Below are 22,085 nucleotides of genomic sequence, written 5' to 3'. Positions count from 1 at the left end.
GCTCAGGAAAGCTCCCTGCAGTAGGTGAGACTTGGGGGGTGGAGGAGTGGGGGTGGTCTGACAAGACATCACAAGTGGCCAGGGAAAATCTGCTGGAAAAGTTGTGCTACTATGAAGTAGCTTTATTTTGCATCTCTAGAGTTCGTCAGGCCCACACTCACAGGCTGATACCAAGCCCTCTCTGAGCTGGAGAAATGGTGGCAGCAGTCCTCCAGCTTTCAGGAGCAATATTCTGGTTTCATGGTGCCCAATGGCTGAAAGTAAGAGTCCAGAAGATTCAAGCACAACAATGGGGCCTCTTTTGCCACCAACAGGCATTTGTTTATTCAACCACCCATTCAGCATTTGTTGAATGCCAAGCCCTCTCCATTATCCTGCCTGCCCAGGAGCGGGCAGCGAGTGGGCAGGGAACTAGGGCTACTTTTGGCTTGGAAATGACTAGACAGTGGCTTCATGCTCTTGCTCTTTCAATACTCTGCTCTCCAGTACCTGGTAAGGAACAGTACCAACCCCCCATTGTACTTCTGCCCTGAGCCACCCCCCTCTGGCTCAGGGCAGAAGTACAATGTGAAGTGCATTCACAGATGCTAGGGGTCCCAATACGCCCTCCACGGTACTTCTGTTCTTTCCCAGTAGGAATTTCACTACCTCTCTGAATGTATTTGTTACTCTGCATACACGGGTGTGCAACAGCCAGTCCTTAGTCCTCTTCTTACTTGACATCTTAATGGCATGTGACAGAAGTGATAAACTCCCACCTTCTTCAACTAGTTTTTTTCTTGGCTCCTAGACATCGCATTTCTATTTCTACCTTCTACCTCAGCGGCTCCTCTAGCAATCCTCCTCTTCCCGCTTGTACCCCTGCCTCTGCAGTACGTTCTCCACACAGCAGTCAGAGTCAAGATTTACAAAGGTCCCCTGTGTAACCTGGTCTCTGCCCATCTGTCCAACTTTCTTTCCTTCGCACGCTTTCCTTCACGGACTCTACCCTAACCACACTGGCCCTTTTTTGTCTGTGCCTCCAGATCCTGTGGACTCCCACCCTGGGGCTCTGCATTTGCCAGCCCTGTCCAGAATCACCTTGCAAACACTCCCAAAGCAGCATCCCTGACTCACTGCGTTCAGATCTCCGCGCAGATGTCACCACCTCACAGGCTTTCCCTTATCACTTGTCTTAAAAAGCACTCTTTCCTTCTCTTAGATAATTTGTTTAGACTTGTTGTCCTTCACTATAACCTCCATGACTTTTTTAAAAAAATTTGATTTTAGAGAAGGGAAGGGGGAGAGAGAAATATCAGTTTGTTGTCCCACTCATTTATGCATCATTGGTTGATTCTCCTATGTGTCCTGACGGGGTATCAAACCCACAACACCTTGGTGTATCGGGATGATGCTCCAACCGAGCTACCCGGCCGGTCTTTTTATCTATCCTCCTTTGCTGTATCCTCATTGCCCAGAACAGCACATGGCACATAGTTGGCACTCAACAAACAATTGCTGGACTAATGGAAAATAAATATGAATGTTTACCGAAATTTAAAAAGTTCTTAAGAAAAATTTTAATCATCATGGTGGTATAGGAATATATAGGTGTGGGGGGCAGAGAGGCCCAGAGTGGAGGACACTTCATGTTGGTTCCATGAGCATTTGCCAGGCTCTTTGCAGCACATTACAAAGCACAAAAGATGGGGGGGGGGGGGGAAGACACTGACAATATAATTGCTACTTTCCAGGTTAGTACAAGATCTAGGACAGGTATGCACTTTCCCAGACTCTCCATTTGTCCTGCTATATTATGACTTAAACCCACCACATCACACCCTTCCTTAAAACTCTTTGACCACTCACCACTGCCCTGAGATAAAGCCCAACCTTCTTGCTGGGGCTCATGGAGAACTTCTTGATCTCACCTCAGTTTACCTTACCATCTTCATCTCCTGCATCATTCTACTCTGGGTTCCACACTCCAGCCAAATTGAAATGCTGGTTGTTTTCCAAAGATACATTTTCTTTTGTTTCTGAGTTTTGGCTCATTCTGTTTTCTCTATGTGATATACTCCTTCTATCCTTTCCTGTATCAGTTAACTTTTTCTGCATAACAAACCTTCCCACCTCTTTCTTCCTTCAGCACATGCTATGTAGCGTCTCAGGGTTCCAGCAGGAAGAGAAGGTAAGCCCCAATGTGCCAGTACTTTTCAATCCAGTCTCTGCCTATTCTCACACTTGCTAATACTCCACTGAGGAAAGAAAGACATGGCTAAGTCCAGGCTGAAGGAGTGCAGAAATGAATTCCACTTCCTGGGAACAGTTGTAAAATCACAATAAATTAGTGGCAAACATATAGGGATGGGGGAATTATTGTAGTTCTTTGCAAGCAATTTACTCTCCCACCTCTTTGTCAGCTCCTACTCATCCTCTTAATCTAGAAATCACCTGCAGAAAGATTCTCCTGAACCCTAAAGACTGAGTGAAAAACCTTTCCCATAATACCTAATGTTCACAATTATTGCATGTATTACTACTCTCTATACCAATGAATGAATGAATGAATGAATGAATGAATTTATACATTACATGTAGGACCTCCAATTCATACAGCCTGTTGACTGTGCTCTCCATTTTATGGCAATGCGGTATCAGCCTTCCCTACCTGATGGGAAGACCACCGGAAGGAGGGAGTGAGTTTTGGTTTCTGTTTTATTTTCATTGCCTAGTACAGTTCCTTACTTGAAGTAGGTTCTTAGAAATACCTGTGGAATAAACACATAACTATAAGAAATATAAATGGGGTACTTTCCATTAAAAAAAGACATAAAGAGTATTCTTGAAACACCTGCAAGACCCAGCAGGCTGTAGGTAAATTTAAAAAGATCTGAGATAGCATAAACTCAACTAAAATAAGAATAAAACACCAAAGGGAAGAAAAGTAGCCAGAGAAAGCAGCACTTTCCTTTTTATTAGATTCACAATGCCTTTTCAAAGCCCAACCTCTCTTTGTAACATGATTCTTAGTTATGAACATCCTCATTAGGAAGCAAACTCGGTCCTCACTGCGTCTGTGCGGTGCCCGCAATCAAGTCCAGCATCTCAGGGAAAGTGCTGTGACAGGCGGGAGGTAATCAACCGGGCCTCCCCTCTTCATACGCGCGCGCACACACACACACACACACACACACACATATACGTACACACGGTTTTTTGTTTTACAAAAATAATGTAACAGGTTTACACAGATATTAATTCTTTAACGTTTCTTAGCAAAGTCTATGCTTCAGTAACCATTTTTTTAAACTTTGGATTATAGTGGGAATTTTAGGCCTAAAAATAGATGTAAGATCACTGAACAAAGGCATACAGAAATACAGACTTAATAAATCTTGATCATCAGATAACTAGAAGTATGTTGCTGTTATCCTTATGCTCAGTGCTACTACATATCCCCATCAATTATTTTCATTTTAGCTGGAATACAGAAGTAAAATAGTTCACTGAAATAACCTTCTATTCACTACATTAGCACATACACCAAATTATACTAACTGCACGATGATCTATGCACCAAGCCTCTACTTTTAGCGTGTGTCCATCTCTGCTTCATTAAGTACAGTCCCAGCCAGCAACCCCACAAAAGGAATGCACACTGTACAGCGAGAGAAGGAGGAAACAGCTTAGTGCAGGCTGACAGCTTTTTACACGGCACCCGAAACAAAGCAAGGGGAACAAGCCTTACGAGATAGATAGCAAACTAATTTGCAGTGACATTTAATACAGTTTTATCAGAGGATTACATTTAGGTCAATTACCTGGAAAACACAGAAACTCTAGGCTTTCTCCTAGAATATTCAAAATGCTCATCAAAAGTAAATTAGTACAATAAAGATGGCTATCAGGTAATTGAATAAACAGAATGTCATTTAACATTTTAAAAATACAGACTCTGGGAATATAATCCACCCTCAAAAGATCCAGAAATCTGAGTTAACAGATACTTTATTTTGCATACTTGATACTAATAAAATAAGAAGTGTTTACACAGACTATGAATGCAAGGCAATACCCTAAGAGATAGTCACAGAAAATAACAATCTTGCCAGAGTTAAGTGCAGAGAGCTCCTGGTTTTTTGGTCCCTCACCTCACCCCAAACAAGGGTCATCACTTTGAGGAAGAATCTTTCACCAGCTCAAGACATCACCTCTGATCCCACAAAGCTACAGCACAGCCCAAGCTTGGCAACAGAAAGTCTTTCAGATGCTGGTATGATGCTTGCTCATTCAACCAGACAGACCCTCTTCCTGGGCTCTGGGGGTTCTGATGGCACAACCTCCTTCCCACAGAAGGGGTCAGCTCTGTCTCTGAAGCCACAAGTGGAGCAGTTCTAGAAGAATTAGAAGAAGGAGGTATCTGACGAAAAGGCACCCGCCAGTCTGAAATCCTCTTTGGTGAGAACACTGTACATGCGCTGAGGCAGAGCTCGGGAGTAGGGGGCTGGACGGGGCACAGTGGTGCGCAGAATGAGCTCCCGGCCAGCAGGGGGTGGGAAGTCTGATGCGGAGTTCTGCCTCCTCTCTTCTGGGGAGCCCATTCTCTTCAGCTCCTCCTCCGGTGGAGACATGGTTGCAGCCTTGAATAGAATCAAATGCTAAATTCAAGATCAAGTTGATGCTAAACTTAGATCATTATGAAGGACAGATGAATAAACATGATAAATACATAAAAATGTTCCACAGTATTAGGTAATGCTGTCAAGTGTGTCCTGATTACTCAAAACACAACACAGAAAATACGAGAAGCTGAAACACTGCATGAGCGGCCGAAGTACAGTAAATCGGTGAGAGACACAGAAGGGGTAATGACTGCCAGGAAATCCACTCTGAAAAGTGGGGGCCATATTCAGACCTATAATGAAGAGGGAAAATGTGGTTTTCATATGTTTCTTCTAGCAACGACCCCAGGCCACGTCTGATATCCTCAATCCAGGAAGGCGTTTGTTCTCTCCAGAGTCTAGAAAAATGATTTTTACCCCAGTTTCCAATTTTTTTTAAGGTTCACTGGATGAGCTAAAACTGGGGACATTGGTTTTGTTTGCTGGGCAGCTGGTGTGAGGTAGTAGTGAGGTCTATGTCATGTAGCAATGGCCAAAAAGAGAAGATCTCAGTGTCAAAGAATCTATTTTTTCATTAAAATTGCATAAAATACATATTCAATTGGTCTTCATTTTCACTCTGATTACTATACTTGCTTCATTTCCCTGGTCACTATATATCTCTCAGAATACCACTGATTGGAAAAAATAATTCTTTTGGCAATGGAGATAGGAAATTATGTTATGTAAACATCAGCAAGAAACATGTCAAATCCAAACTGTTAAAGAGGTGGTTAGTCTTAATGACCTTATGAAGTTAGAGGGAGGGGGAGGAACAAGGAACTATGAGGGACAAAGGCTATTTCGTTACCTCATCAGAAGATTCAGTCAGCTTGAGAAAGGTGAGAAAAGAAACAGTGATGAAAGGGAATCAAGCAAGATGGGTTTAAAAAAAGCTAGACAAGAAATTTCAAGATTATTTCAGAAAGCATGCACTATATTAAGGAACATGACTCTATCAAAAAAATTATCGGGTCAAACATACACCACATACGATATACCCAGTTACCACACAGCACAGACATACCCACTGGTCACGCCTCTGATGGCTCACAAGGTGACGAACAGTGTCATTTAAAGGGGGAAATGACTTAACGAAAATCTAGCTCCTTAACTGAAAAACCAAGATGGTAAAAAAAAAAAAAAAGGTGCTCATGGCTGGAAAAACAGATAATCCAGTGGATTTAGTAACAGGTGTCTCAGAGTTACTCAATTTAGCAAGACTGAAGGCAAAATCCAATCAGTGGTTTATATCTGCTGAATTACACTTAAATATGTATATACCACTGAAACATGTAACCATGAGGTTAATTAAAATGTATGATATTAAAAAAAGTTCTAAGTATGTAAAATTACTGTATGTTTATATTAGTAAAACTGATATACAGTGTCAGTAGCTATGAAAAGCTACATGAACAAACTTGGATGATTTACATTAGCCAGACATTTAAGGACTGGGCTTAAAAATGTACCAAGTGCTTTTCATATGGATTAAGCTTGCCAATTCCCAAAAAACATTCACCAAAGGTGTGAAAGTTTGAACTCTTTTAAAAACACATAATGCAGGGTGAACACACAATTTCAGACTGGCTGTGTGATGAGGCCGCTGAAATGATGATACACTCCTGTATTTATTGATGTAGAAAGATAATTATATTGAATGGAAAACAAAAATAATAAAGTATATTATATAACATAATCCTATTTTCTGTTTATTCTCATTGAGGACATTTTTTCCCACTGTTTTTAGAGAGAAAGGAAGGGTGAGAGAGAAACACTAATGCGAGAGAGAAGCACTGATTGGTTGCCTCTCAGATACCCCTGGACCAGGAGTCAAACCCGCAATGTTTAGGTTACGGGATGATGCTCCAACCAACTTAGCCACACTGGCCAGGGTTATAATCCTATTTTTGTAAAATATACATATATTCGTATATACTACATGTTAAATACTGACAATGATCATCAGTGGATAGTGAGATTAATGTGATTAACTTCGAATGTTATCATTTTTTTTCCTTTATAATTTTCTATATTGCCCAAATTTTTACAATGAACCTTTACTTATAGTTGGGGGGGGGGGTGTAGAAAAGGCTATTTCCATTTTGGGGAAAACAATTTTGCTTAACTATGCAAGTAACACTCTCAGCATTAAATATATAAACACTTTAGATGTTAAATCCCTTTAACATATAGATTTTAAAAACTGAGGAGAGAGGAAAGTTTTTGCAATATAAGGAAAATTCGCATTGGTGATAACAAGGAAATGTGCTTAAAAGCTTCTGGTGGGTAAGCTGGAGAAGATTTTAAAGGGTGTGAAAATGAACCTGGCTCTCAGTTTCATGCCAGAGACAAAAACAAAATAAATCCAAGTAATTATCTAATGCCTTCTAGAACTCTAATTTATAAGGAAGTAAATACTTAGCTTTCACTCGAAATTTTTAAATTTAAGGAGCTACCCCCCATAAATAATTTCAGGTTTCAGTTGTTCCTAAAAATTCAGATCAGTATATATGGCTGTGATTTTGGCACGTTAAACAGATGTACTCCGGATCAACTCAAAGGTTTTTACTCCATGTGTAAACCCATTAAAAGGCTTTCTTATTTGATTCTGAGAATTACACCTTCAAAACTGGGTCACTCTAGTGTCATCACAGCGTCAACTAAGGGCACCCCGTACGTAGTGCACTCTGCAACATTTTTACCAGGCCCTTTAATGTGGATGAGCCCTGACAGGAGATCATCTGTGGGACGGCAGCACCTCTTAACCAGCGGACAAGAACAATGCAGAGAGTACCCGGTACATCTAGTATTGTATCATCTTCATAAAAACCCGAATTCTAACAGCTTTAGAATATCAGGAGGTACTATATGCCATCATTTTTGCACCCTTACTTTCATTATTAGCAGTAATGATAAAGATTATTTTTCAAATTAGGCTCTTTCCATGTTGAAGTCTGAGTTTCTACAGTCTTAAAAATCTGAAACCTTGCTCTTCTTTCCTAGGAAAACCTCTAAAGCTGGACCTTTTCATCAATGTAAAAACAGATTTAATAATTTCATAAGCGAAGTTGTGAAATCAGTTGGTGTATGGGAGTTTAAATGGTAAAAGTGAACTCTCTTTGAATTTGAAAGTAGTAAACACTTTTTTTTCCTACAGCATAGCACTGGCCATTGTTAACTGGGTCCCTGTAAGATTCTGCAACAATGGATTTCACATCTTTCTAATTTCTGAATTTTAGGTTCTAAAATACACATCATTTTACTTAAACATTTAAGAAAGCAAATGGATTTGAAAAACTCAGAAGTCACTGTTTCTTCACCTCCACGCCCAGACTCACAGTCAGCTAGCAGCTGTACAAGCAGCCGTGTGTAGGAATCAAAATGGCATCCTACTGAGTAAAGGTCTGGAGAATCCACGTTACAGTCAATCAGGAATCTCACGTACCCTCTGTGCATTCACAAACAGCTTGTGAATGATTCTGCCAGCATGTCCCTTTCCTGCACCGGCCACTACCACTTCTGGCTGCTCTAGGAGGCAGCTCACAAACCTAGGGTAGAAAGAAGAGAAGGCAAGCTGCTCAGTTCCCATGACATCAATCCTCCCAGATCAACTCTGTGGGCAAACCCACAAACTGATACTGACTAAACAAGATTTTGTAACAGGATAACACTGACATTTGGAATTAAAATCTACTCAAATGACAATCTCACTGCCTTTCAGCTGTTTTCATAAAATTTGTGAAAAGCCTATCTCTGTCAAAGAGTAAGAAGAAATATTCAGTAAAAGATAAAAACAAATTTTTTTTGGACAGCAAAAACCAAGTTTCATCTATACGGCAAAGCAATGACCCCTATTTCTTGTTTTCTTTGGAGGTATGTAAGTGCATGTGTGTGGCATACATGCACATGTACACAACACACATGTTTTGCTGGGCAAAGTCTCAATTGTAAACTGTGCCATTTTGTGCTGGAAATACTGTACTTGCAACTCTACCACAGATAACGTATAGGAGATCCAACAAAGTCAAAGGCACAGAGTCGCCAAGCATGTGCCACCTACTCACTAATTCATACTGCTATTTTAGAAATAATTCATTTGATTAGAGCTTACTCTTCTCATTTAAAAGGAAGGCATTGTCAAGAGCAAAGAGAGCTAGAAGAAAATTTCACTCAACAAAAGATAGAAAATTCAAACAAAAACTTATTAAAAGCTATATGCCCTGGCTGGTGTGGCTCAGTGGATTGAGTGGTAGCCTACAAAGCAAAGGGTCACTGGTTCGATTCCCAGTCAGGGCACATGCCTGGGTTGTAGGCCAGGTCCTCAGTGGGGGATGTGAGAGGCAACCACACATTGGTGTTTCTCTCCCTCTCTCCCTCCCTTCCCCTAAAAATAAATAAATAAAATTTTTTAAAAAACTTATTAAAAGCTATAGCAAATGCCTTGCCATGTACTATTAATTATTTAGCACCAATAATGCCATTCCTTGTGGAAAGGCTAATGAAAATGTTTACGTAACAAATTCAAGCTACTGAAGTAGCTAATTTGGAAATACTTTATCACACATTTAAACAACACTGTCCATTCAATGGGCAAAAACAGTCGGTTCATGTTGAAAGGCTGCCTTGGAAATGGTGCTGTCTCAGTAGGAGGAAAAGACTGACCGAGGCATTTGCCTCACCCCAGAGAGGCCACCTGGTCACTTTCAAAATATATTTGCAAGGTGCATGGTAAATACACCTTTGCTATTATCAATCTTTTAAAAAATTAAATGAATATTGAGCAGAAATAGAGTTGTAGAACACTTCATACTATGGTTAAGGAACAGTGAGAGCTGAAAGCAAAGCTCTGGGGCACTTCCAGTAACAAAGAGTAAACAGCTTCTCCTCAGGAAACTGCAGGCCCCACATCTCCAAGAGCAAACATGGTCACTGAGAGAGAGAGACCTGGTAGACTTGTTCCTGAAAGTGGGAGGGATAGAAACACCTAGCAAATACTGAGAAACATCGAAGAGGTCAAATCATATGATAATGAAGTATTTCTCTTTCTCTAGCCAATGCCTGTTATAAACAATATAGGAATATCACACAAGAATCTCCATATTTCATTAAAATTTCCTAAAGAGAGTGGTGGCTTTTCCTGTTGCAGACAAAAATGAGTTAGTCGAATATCAATTACCTTTCAAGATCTTCCTTTTCCTCTTCTTGTTCACATTTCTCAGTTCCAAACTTGGCTTTCAGTGAGCGGGCTCTAGCAATTAGGGCTTCCACGTTAGTAATTTGATGGATGATTTCCTAACAATAGAAAAGGAAAAGCCATACATTGGAAAACAGAGGAAAAAAAAAAAGCAAAGCTTTTTAAAAATGTATCTTGAAAGTAATTGTTGCCAACTGGGGAGAGCATCTGGCAAGATTCTGACACTACACGAAACTTACTTCTAATTTCTTGTCTTCTGGGTTAGGAAAATGCAAAACTTTACTGGAATGGGATATTATTTGTTTTATAATCTTCTTAACTGAAGAAATGTTTTCCAGATTCTCTGTTTTTAAAAAGACCAAAGCCATTATTAAATAAGTTTGACAAAATACACTTTCATTTTAGAATGAACTAATTACTAATCAAGTAAGACATTTACCTTCTTCCTTTACCTTGAGTACAGCTGCGTGAATCACACACGGTAACAGGTGCCGGGCAAGGTCTGCAGGTTTCTGTACTGCCAGGTAGTGCAGCACCTGCAAGAGACACAAAGTTAGGTAAATGATCGATGCAATTGTCAAAGAAAACAGCAGCATTTACGAAAGCAAAATATCCTCTGGACTAGCAATTTTCAACCTTTTTCATCTCATGATACACACAAACTAATTACTAAAATTCTGTGACACACCAAGAATTGTATATTTTGCTAATCTGACAAAAAATACATGTAACTTTGATTCATTCACACTGGATGGTAATTGTTGCATTGGCTGTTGTCATTTTTTTTACTTGACAGTCTAATGGAAAACAGGTCAGTGCCCCTGACTAAATAGTCAGGTATTGCATGTTTTAAACACTCTTGCAGCACACCAGTTGAAAATCTCTCCTCTGGACCATTGAACTCACATCTGTAACGAGAGTAGAGAGCTCTCTTCTCCTAGTACCAACCTTACTCATCTGGGTAAGCAGCTACTATTCCCAAAGATAAGAATAATGTTACTGAAAACTACTAAGTACCTCCACCTCTAATAAAGGTGAATATTTTCACATTCCCCACTTTTCTCCCTCAGCCTCACTTCCAAATGTAATGCATGCAAACTAGGAAAATACAAAGAAAATGTTTTAAAAATCTGTAAACTGTACTACCTAGGGATAGAAATTGTTAATGGTGGAACATTTTCATTCCAGGATTTTTCAAGACATCAAACACACATAATATATTAAATTCACTAATATTCGGTATGTAAAATACTGTTTTGTGACCTGTTTTTCTCACTTAACATTTCTAAACATTTCTAGTGACCCTCCACTAATATTTTTGGTTTGGTTTGGGTGTTTTAGTTTATTGTTTTTTTCCAAAATGGAAATTGTTTTATTTTTCTGATTTCAAAAATACAGTTTTTATCATGCATATTGACTCTTGTTTCTATGGGGGATGGAGAGAGGCGGGGGATGGAGAGAGGCAGGTGACGGATTACCTTATTGGTGCTTGACAAGAAAATTCCAGACTGGTTGATTAGGATTATATTTCTGGGAGAGGTTGAAACTACAATTAGGTCAGTTATGAAATCTTGGTTTGGTATCATTGGCTTTTTTTTTTTTTTAACACAAGTGATGGCATTTTGGGCCCATGGTTTTCTCTTCAACAAATATATACACACATCCATTCTTCTCTGGACAATTTGAGAACAAGTTGCATACATCATGTCCTTTCCCCCCATATAGTCCCCCCATATATTTCCCCCCAAATATAGCGTGTTATTTCCTAAAATGAGGAATTTTTTTTATGCAAAGTAAATTTAACACTGATTAAATACATTTTTTAAACCAATATAAAACTATTTATTGACTGTTTACCAGTATTTACAATAAAGTAAACAATATATGGGGTTTGTCTGGAAAGTCCAGCCACTGTTAATAAAACGAGAACAGTTTGCATGACATTGATGTAACCTGACAGCCATGGAGCATGGACTAGAATGTGCATGTGTGAACAGTGATGACTTCACTGTACTAGTCAGTGGGGGCGGTAGATGCCATTCACTGAGCATGTGTACTGTGTGGCTGCTGCATTTAAAATGACTGAGCAAGTGGAGCAATGAATTTGCATAACCCCCCACCAAATAAACAAAACCCCCACAATGATCCTTTGGCATTTTTTGACTTAAATACAGATTCTGACTAATGACAATGGAGATTTTCCCCAACATTTAGAAAAGCTGTTCTCTAATGCAGAGGAAAGACTACACCATAGTATCAAATGTTCTTTTCTGATAAAGGAAGCAACTACAGAAAGCTTTTGTTCCAAAGTAACTGGTGCTATAGGAACTCCCTACAACACTTCAAAACAAACATATGAAACTTGATTTTTGTTAGAATGTAGTTATTTCATGCTAATAAAAAAACCCATGACCCAGGTTTTATAGATATATAAATATGAATACGTATACACAAAAAGCAACGCAAACATTTATTGGACTTTGTCTTCTGGACATGAATGCCAAGTTAGTCTCTCTTCACAAAAAGCAATTACAATTTGAGGACGCTTCATACTTGCCTCTTTTGCCAGCACCAAATCTGCCTCATCTGAATCCGTTCCATGAGAAACATTAATTCTCCAGTGCTGTCTGTGGCACTTATTATTCGTTCAGGCTCAAGGCCTTTGACAAAAGCCTTTTCATTTATCAGCAGCATTTCTTTTCTTTGATTTGCTATCATCAGAATCACTGTCAGATAAAGACTTCCTTTTTGTACCATCCTTTTCTTTACCAGCTTTTTGAAAATTAAGAAATGCTTCAATTAACTCTGGACAATCTCAATTTTCTTCAGGTTCCTAAGTATTGTCACCACCTGAATCCCTTCCACTTCAGGAAACGTTCTGCCTTCTCACTCACTATGCATTGGTCCAAAACTTTTTCTACTACAAATTCTTCAGGCTCTGCCTCTTCAACTCTTTTACTCTTTCCATTCTGTTTCTTTCCCATGTTTTGCAATGTAGTTTTATTGGAGGCAAATTTTTATTGCAGACTTGAAGAGCTGCTATTCATCGCCTCCGTGCTGCGACACCATGGTCATCCAGCGACACCATGGTCATCCAGCGACCATGGTGTCTTTTCAGCCACGCAAGGCTTCAGCATGAACCACATTCCAGGGGGCAGGGACCAGGGGACTCTAGCCCGGGGCCACAGCCGAGAGGGGGATTGGCAATGCCTCAAATACTTTTTTAAAAAATTTATTTTTAGAGAGGGGAGAAGGAAGGAAGAGAAGAAGGAAAACATTGATATCAAAGAGAAGCATCTATTGGGTGTACCTGCTGGCCTGGGACTGAACATGCAGCCTAGGAATATGCCCTGACCAGAAAGGAACTGGTGACCTTTCACTTTATGGGATGACGCCCAACCAACTGAGCCACACTGGCCAGGGCCCATCAAATACTTTTAATCTAACCTACTATACTTACTATAATTTTGTCAATTGATTGAATAATGTCTTTTATAACCTTTTCCCACCACCATACAGGATCCACTAAAGGATCATGCAGTGCCTTTAGAGGTCCATACCTCTATACTCCCCCATTTCTCCCACCCCTGACCCCTGGCAACTACTAAACTATATTTCTATTTCATTGATTTACCTATCTGGATATTTCATATAAATAGAATTATACAGTATGTGGTCTTTTGTTTCTGGCTTCTTAGAATGTTTTCAAGCTTTATCCATGTTGTAGCATGTATCGGAACTCCATTTTTATGGCTGAGACATATTCCATTGTGTGGACATACCCTTGTTTTGCTTATCCATTTGTTATTTGATAGACATTTCAATTGATCCCACTTTTTGCCTATTATGAATAATTCTGTCAATATTTGTATAATCAATTTCCTAAGTTTTATCTAATGTCCTTTTCCTGTTCTTGGATCCCATCAAGGATAGCATATTACATTTAGTAGTTATGCTTCTAGATTCCCTTTGGATGTGAGTTTCTGAAAACGCTTTTTTTTAAAACTGACCTTGACAGTTTTGAGGTGAAATCCCAATTGAGTTATTTTGTAAAAAGTCCCTCAGTTGGGATTTATTAGATGTTTTTCTTATAATTAAACTGGAGTTATGCAGTTTTGGAAGACCAGAGAGGTAGAATGCTGTTTTCAAGAGTATGTATTATCAATATGATTTATACCCATTAACCATGTGTTCACCTGGTGAAGGGAATGTTTGTCAGGTTTCTGCTCTGTGAAATCAGTCATATCCCCTACTCTGCACACTACTCTTAGGAAGGGAGTCACAATTATGGAGTGGGAGTTACACTCCACTTGACAGAGTAGGGTTGGAGTTCTTGTGCATGGGAGATTTGTTCTTCTCTCCAATACATTCAATCATTTATTTATATCATTATAGACTCAAAGATGTCCAACATTATTTTGCTGCTCAAATTGTTCCAATGTTGGCCACTGAAAAATCTCTCAGTTGGCTCCTGTGTCCTTTTAATATACTCCCACAATTGTGTGTGTGTTTTAGCTCTTTTTAAAACAGAATGTTAATTTGGGGTTTATCTGTTTCCTCATTAGATGCAGATTATGCATTCTTGGACCAAACAGTATCCGTAAGTGATGCTGGATCCTTCAGAGAATCACATCTCAAAGCAGTCAATCTCCATCTTCCCCTTACTGGTGATGTGGTTTTGATCATCCAGTCAAGGTACTGTCCCATTTCTCCACTATACAATTATTATTTCCTTGCAATTCAAAAGTAATCTGCAGACAGTCACTTTAAACCATGCAAATGTTCTTCACCTGAATTTACATCTAGACTTGATGATTCTTCCCTTAACCAATCTTCACTGTGAATATGATTATACAGTAAAGTTCCCAACTCCAACATAGTTTCCATTATTTATCAGTCTTGGTGCTGACATGCCCTCCCCTCTCTTCCATTTCTTTCTTTATCCACGTATTATCAATTTGAGATACCACGGGTCTCAATTTTTTCCCCAATGGCTTATAATTTATTACCTTCCTTAATCATCTGGCACTCAAATTGTCCAGATTTGGCCAATAAGAGTGCCTTCAAGCTAGTCCTTTATGAAATGCCTGTATCTTTTTTATTAGCACTTTCTTATTTCCCATCAACACATGAAGTTCCATACTCATCTCATACTTTCCCTGCACCAATCCTTAAATCAGCGATTTCTCTGAGGAAAGCATGATTCCTTTTAGTGAAGAATGTTTTAGAAATCAAGCTATATGTGTTCACTGATACTAGGATGTCACTGCTTCTAACCCCCCCCCAGAAGAGAACTAGAAAATACATGCTTGTAATATATATAATGTATATACCTACATATGTAAGTCCAAACAAGTCCCCCTAATTCCAATTCACTGCCATTGGGTCTTCCTTACCTTCTTCCATTCCATGTTCACATCTCACTTCTATAATGAGAAACATGGCTTCTAACAAATGCCAACACATTAATTACTTTTTTGTTCACACGATAATCCACCTAAAAGTCCCAGAAATTGCTTATCCATATCACTACACAAAACAAACCTAGAAAATGAGTTAGGATTTGTTTGCAGTGTTCCCCAACTTCCACCACAACTGAGGGTATACAGTCATAAGTATCTTATGTGTCTATAAATTACTTGGATTACATTTTCCCTCCCACCTCCCTGCCTTCAGTGTGATTAGGCTACTTATTTGAAATACTGAGACAAGATAGAAAGAAGTTAGGGAAAATCCCCGACAGGTGGTGAGGAAGTAGGAGCTGACGTCACAGGCCAATAAGCCCCTAGGTCATTCTCTCACCAGAGCCCCCACCTCCTTGCACAAACAAAGAGAAACAGTTTATGGCAGGAAAACCCTACGGTGTTCACAGAAGTAAACAACAAGGACTTGTTAAAACCATATCAATTCAAGATGGTGGAAAAACTGACCGGAGACAAACCTCAAAGCTCATTATACTGTCATAATGAGAAATGACACCACAAATAGAACGGGGGACCCTTGAGAGGGACAAATGCCATGACACTTCTGGAACAGACCATGTTTGTGTGGGAACAAGACCCCGCTCCCAACCAGAAGGGGGAGTCAGAATTTGGTGCCACAAAGCTTAGAAACAACCCACCTTTGGAAACACACAAAATCCCAAGAACTGACTGACCACGTGCGCAATTTACTAGCGGGTCGGCAGTGTCCATTCGGATGCGTACTTTAGCTTCTTTCACAGCGGCACCTGCACCCTGGCCTCTCTGTCTCTACCTGAATAAAACTTGCTTTCATTCTCACTCCAACTTGTCCTTGGGATCTTTTCTGCACAAGTCAAGAGCCTGGAGGTCACCTGACACACAAGAGGTCCTTCCAGGATGGTGCTGGGGCAGGACTAGCCCCTGGTGGAACCAGTTTTGTGACAATACAGCAAGGTTAATTTATCTCAGATTGCTTTCAGTTTTAGATTATTTTTCCTCTTTCCAATCTTATTGATTAAATATTTGAATATTTAGGGCATTAACATTTTTTCAGAAGTCAAAAATATACAGGAAGTATACTCTTTTCTAAGTGTCACTCCTCCCCATATTCCTTCTACTGTATCTTTCCCTCCCCTTTTCAATCATTCTTGTTAACTAATTTCAGTGTTTTCCTAGTTTATCCTGAGTTCCTTTTTGTAAAGACAAGTAGATATGTTTTCTTAGTTCTCCTTATCTTTTACACAAAATGAAGCACACAATATATATTCTTTTACAGTGCACTGTACTCAGTTATGTTGATTAAACATAGTTTATTCAAGAAAGCTTCTAAATTTGGGCACGTAGATAGGTTTGAGTAATTTTTTAAAGACTGTATTTGTTTTTAGAGAGGGGGAAAGGAAGGAGAAACATCGACTGGTTGCCTCTCGCGTGGAGGCTGGGTCTGCAACCCAGGCCTGTGCCCTGGCTGGGAAATGAACCAGGTGACCTTTTTGTTTGCAGGATGGCGGCCAACCCACTGAGCCACACCAGTCAGGGCAGTTTCTAGTATTTTGTAATTATAAGTAATTACATCAATGAACAACTTAGTGCATCTTTATTTTTGTACTGTTGAAAATATTAGGGTAATCTCTGGAAGTGGGATTGCTTCTAGGTCAAATCTAAGTAAATTTTGTTAAATAGTGCCAAATTCCCCTCCAAACAGGTGGGGTGCAGGTGGAGTGCACCATCTTGCCTCTCACCAGTAATGAATGTATGAGAAGCTCTGTTGCCTCAGAGCCTCGTCAAATATTTATCAAGCGTTTATAATTTTGCCAATCTCATGTGTAAGAAATGGTTATCTTAGTAAGTTTTAATTTGCATTTCTTTTGTTATGAATAAAGTTGAACATCATTTGATAGATTTATGTGTTATCCTTTACTTTTGAATTGTCTACTCATATTTCTTACCCATTTTTCTATAGTATTTTGGCCCTTTATCTGTAATACATGTATTTCCCCCAGTTTATAAATATTTTTCAGTTTATCATGTCTTTTGACTTTAATTTTCTTTGACCATGCCAAAAATTTTATTTTTATTTATTTTGAGAGAGAGAAGGGAAAGAGAAAGAGAGGGAGAAAAATATCAATGTGTGGTTGCCTCCCACATGCTCCCTACTGGGGACCTGGCCTGCAACCCAGACATGTGCCTTGACTGAGAATTAAACAGGTGATCCTTTGGTTTGCAGTCTGGCACTCAATCCACTGAGCCACACTAGCCAGGGCAAAAGATTTTATTTTTACACAAATTTTATCAACCATATTTTTAACTGCATCGATTTTGACTCTTAATTAGAAAGCCTTTCTCTATATCCAAGCTATAGAGGAATTTATCCAGGTTTTCTTCTCCTACTCCCATGGTTTCACCTTCAGTCCATTCTTGTGAACAGTATGAGAAGTGGACCCTAATTTTATCTTTTGCAAAATGGTTATTCACTTATCCCAAGACTATTTATTAGAAAGGCCATCATTACTCCAGTGATTTTTGATGCCATTTTCATCATATACTAGATTTCCAATGTATTTATGGACTTTCTATTCCTTTTCACTGAGCTATTTGTGGGCCACTATAACATTATTTAAATAGTGAGGCTTTGTACTATGTTTTAATATCTGGTTGTGTTAGTTGCTCCCCTCTAATACCCCCTCCCCTATAGGTCTTTCTTTTCAATCTATTCTTAGCTATTCTGGCATGCTCATTTTAAATAACAATTCACCTATTTAAAATGTACAATTAAATAGTTTTAGGTATGTTCACAGAGTTGTACAACCAAAACCACAATTTTAGAACATTTCTCTCATCCCCAAATGAAACCCATTAACACTCAACTCTTGAAAACCCTGAGTCCTAAGCCTGCATGTTTATATTTCCATATGAACTTCAGTATCGGTTTGGCTCCATAATAAAGTCTTTTGGAATTTCACTAAATTTATAAATTAATTTAGGGAGAATTGAGCTTAATGATGTTGAGACTTCCTAAACAAGAACAAAGGTTACCTATTTGTTCAAGTATGTATTTCAGAAGTGTTTTATTGTCTTTATTGAGATTTCAAACATTTCTTATTAAGTATATTCCTAAGTATTTCACCATTTTTCTCTTATGGCCAAGAGAAAATGCCATATACTCCTTGGGAATGCTTATTATTTACATGTATGAATACTACTAGTTGTATGTTAACTTTATATCCTGCTTACCTTGTGAATTCTTGTGTTTGAGTTAATTTTATCATTGATTCTTTAAGATGCTGGATTTAAGACTGAGGTCTATATATATATTGGGTTGGCCGAAAAAGCTCATTTGTTTTTTTTCATAAGATGATTGACTGTAGCAGCGCTTAGTTGTCTTTAACTTCATTCAAAACAATTTTGTTAGATTGTATTGTGACAGCTGTCATATCAGCATGTATTTAACAAAAAAAAAAAAAATTACCAAAACTGGTGAATTTTTGTGTAGCCATTTTAAAACTGAAGATGAAAGAAAAGATGCAACATTTTCAGTATATTATGCTTTCTTATTTCAAGGAAGGTAAAAATGCAACTCAAACACAAAAAAAGATTTGTGCAGTGTATGGAGAAGGTGTTGTGACTGATCGAATGTGTCAAAAGTGGTTTGCAAAAGTTTCGTGCTGGAGATTTTTCACTGGACGATGCTCCACAGTTGAGTAAACCAGTAGAAGTTGATAGCGATCAAATTGAGATATTCACTGAGAACAATCAACATTATACCAGGCTGGAGATATCCGACATACTCAAAATATCCAAATCAATAAAGCTATTGGTGAAAACGAAAAATGTGTCTTTTATTTTACAGAAAAAACTAACCGGGCTTTTTGGCTAACCCAATATTTTCTCATTTAAAGAACGCATCCATCCATTTCTACTTTCTCAACAGTTTTTATTAGGAATAGGTATTAAATTTTATGAAAAACATTTTTAGTATATATGAAAATTATGTAATTTTTTATTTGGACCTATTAATGAAGTCATTCTTACAAATAGACTTCCAAATAATCATCCTTTATTCAGTCAATATAACTTTCTTAAAGTGGTAAGAGAATTGTTCACTTAGAATTTTTGCATTCAATTTCTTAAATATTAGTGGTCTGACCCATTTTTTTTATTTGCCATCTTTACCAGGTTTACGTACTAATGTTGCAGTTGCTTCATAAAAAGATTTTGGAAATTCTGTCAGAGTGCTATTCATTAGAACAATTTACAGAGCACTGGGACACCCTGGTCAATTTCCCCCCCGTACCCAGTGAGTCCTTTCAATATGCAAATTCAGGCTTTCTTTTCTTTTTTAAAAAAATTTTCTTGGATCGCAGTTTTTAACATTAGTTCTGTTCTAGTGTTTTGATTTTTCTTCTTTAAGGACTCTGAAAAAAGTATTATTCCTACCTGTCCTATCTTCCATTTCTATTACTTTCTCCCCAATCCTTTTTACTCCTTTATCTTATTTTCATTCCCTTGGCTGTTTTGCCACTCCTCCTTGATGCCTTTTCTCAAATTTAAATATTAATCTATTCTCCCTTGGGCTCCTTATAATTTAGTCTTTAGTTTTATATGGTTTTATTTTTCTTCTATTTCTATCCTGAGTTTTTGGGTCCCTTTTTTCTAGGTTTTAGTATTTCAAATTAAACATGATTTTTCATATCCCCCATGCATTGTTTAAAGATATCTGATTCAGTATGGAATGTTACATTAACAATTTTCTTCTTCATGTTTGATTTCTGGGACATGTTTTCATCAACTAAAATGATCTAATTGCACATGTCATAATTTGAAAGTGACTTTTTCTGCATAATTTCTTTTACTGATGGCAGAGGATGAGGGAGGTTGGTAAGTCTTGTTTCTTTTTCATTTATGCAAGATCCTTAATCTTCCTCTTATTTCCTTCATTCCCATCATTGCTTTATCTCTATGAGGTATCAATCCTTCTCTATATATCTGTTCCTTCTGAAGGCAGTGTCTTGGAAAGTTCATTTCCAGTCTTGCTTACTTTAAAGCCCTTTCCCTGTAGCCAGTCCTGTAGCGAGTATAGTGACATGTAGTGTTAAGCTCTCTCCTCCTGGGGTGACTCTGCTCCATTTAAGTCTTTTGTATCGCTCACCTCTTCTTAAAACTCCCTGTCCTTACTCTGTACACCCACAGGCCTACAGCAATGGGAACTCCAATGGAAACTCCAATGGAATTTGGCTTCTTTCTCTACCTACTGTTGATTTGAAGGTCACTGTAATCTCCATATCCTAGTAATGCTTAAGGCATGGATTTATTCACTTATTAACTGCATGGGATTTGGGGGAGATGTGTAGGTGTGTAGGGCAATTTGATACTGGGAAGCTACCATTATTCACCTGAACTCCAAAAACTTTTTTAGTACTCGCAAAGCAGTCCACTAAATGATCATACCACAATTTATTGAACCAAGCTTATTTCTGGTAACTTTGGTTGTATCACTTTTTCAATAAAAATCTGTGAATTTCACTCCTGTACATTAACCTTAATGTATTTCTCATTATTTCCTTAATAAACTTCTCGGTAGTAGTATTGTTAGATCAAAGGACATGACTATTTTTTTTATTTCCTAAGTATATTTTATTGATTATGCTATTACAGTTGTCCCATTTTTTTCTCCCCTTTATCCCCCTCTACCCTGTACCCCATTCTCACCAGCATTTCCTCCACCCATGTTCATGTCCATGGGTCATACAGATAAGTTCTTCGAATTCTCCATCTCCTATACTATTCTTAACCTCCCCCTGTCTATTTTGTGCCTACCACTTATGCTTCTTATTCCCTGCACCTTTTCCCTATTATCCCCCCAACTCCCTGCTGATAACCCTCCACGTGATCTCCATTTCTGTTATTCTGTTCTTGTTCTAGTTGTTGGCTTCATTTGTTTTTGTTTTTAGATTCAATTGTTGATACCTTTGAGTTTGTTGTCATTTTACTGTTTAGTTTTGATTTTCTTTTTCTTAGCTAAGTCCCTTTAACATTTCATATAATAAGAGCTTGGTGATGACGAACCCCTTTAACTTTACCTCATCTGGGAGGCACTTTATCTGCCCTTCCATTCTAAATGATAGCTTTGCTGGATAGAGTAATCTTGGATGTAGGTCCTTGCCTTTCATGACTTTGAATACTTCTTTCCAGCCCCTTCTTGCCTGCAAGGTTTCTTTTGAGAAATTTGCTGATAGTCTTATGGGAACAACTTTGTAGGTAACTCTCTCCTTTTCTCTTGCTGCTTTTAATTCTCTCCTTTTCTATAATCTTGGGTAATTATGATATGCCTTAGTGTGTGCCTTGGGTCCAACTTCTTTGGGACTCTCTGAGCGTCCTGGACTTCCTGAAAGTCTATTTCCTTGGCCAGATAGGGGAAATTTTTCTTCATTATTTGTTCAAATAAGTTTTCAATTTCTTGCTCCTGTTCTTCTCCTTCTGACACCCCTATGATTCAGATGTTGGGATGTTTAAAGTTGTCCCAGAGGTTCCTCAGTCTCTCCTCATTTTTTTGAATTCATATTTCTTCATTCTGTTCCAGTTGAATGTTTCTTTTTTCCTTCTATTCCAAATCGTTGATTTGAATCCCAGTTTCCTTCCCTTTACTGTTGGTTCCCTGTATATTTTTATTTCACTTCACATAGCCTTTGCTTCTTCCTCTATTTCACATTCATACTCAATCATTTCTGTAAGCATCCTGACTCAGTGTTTTGAACTCTACATCTGCTAGGTTAGCTACCTCCTTCT

At 38.4% G+C, this 22,085-nt stretch overlaps 1 protein-coding gene and 1 pseudogene across 3 annotated transcripts in view; both read right to left on the bottom strand.

Annotated features, from left to right (window-relative positions):
- Window positions 1–2,927: 2,927 nt before the first annotated feature.
- The window catches only part of RAB3GAP1 (RAB3 GTPase activating protein catalytic subunit 1), a 109,459-nt gene continuing 90,301 nt past the window's right edge, over window positions 2,928–22,085 (bottom strand). Inside the window, exons 20-25 of one of the 3 annotated variants that reach the window (XM_024569776.3) lie at window positions 10,280–10,376; window positions 10,080–10,183; window positions 9,823–9,938; window positions 8,092–8,194; window positions 5,455–5,475; window positions 2,928–4,622 (exon numbers count right to left, since the gene is read on the bottom strand). In XM_024569776.3, the coding sequence (XP_024425544.2) occupies window positions 4,386–4,622; window positions 5,455–5,475; window positions 8,092–8,194; window positions 9,823–9,938; window positions 10,080–10,183; window positions 10,280–10,376 (678 nt within the window). In that variant the 3' untranslated portion in view covers window positions 2,928–4,385. Of the gene's footprint in view, window positions 4,623–5,454; window positions 5,476–8,091; window positions 8,195–9,822; window positions 9,939–10,079; window positions 10,184–10,279; window positions 10,377–22,085 lie in introns of those variants that run through there. The other 2 variants (XM_024569777.3, XR_008426163.1) reach the window with 2 other exon arrangements.
- On the bottom strand, window positions 12,093–12,975 carry LOC112313182 (chromobox protein homolog 3 pseudogene; annotated as a pseudogene).

The sequence above is a fragment of the Desmodus rotundus genome, chromosome 2 (assembly GCF_022682495.2).
Source record: "Desmodus rotundus isolate HL8 chromosome 2, HLdesRot8A.1, whole genome shotgun sequence".
NCBI classification, from domain to species: domain Eukaryota; kingdom Metazoa; phylum Chordata; class Mammalia; order Chiroptera; family Phyllostomidae; genus Desmodus; species Desmodus rotundus.
Note: the sequence above shows the minus strand (reverse complement) of the source record. Positions and strands in the feature narration are given on the sequence as shown.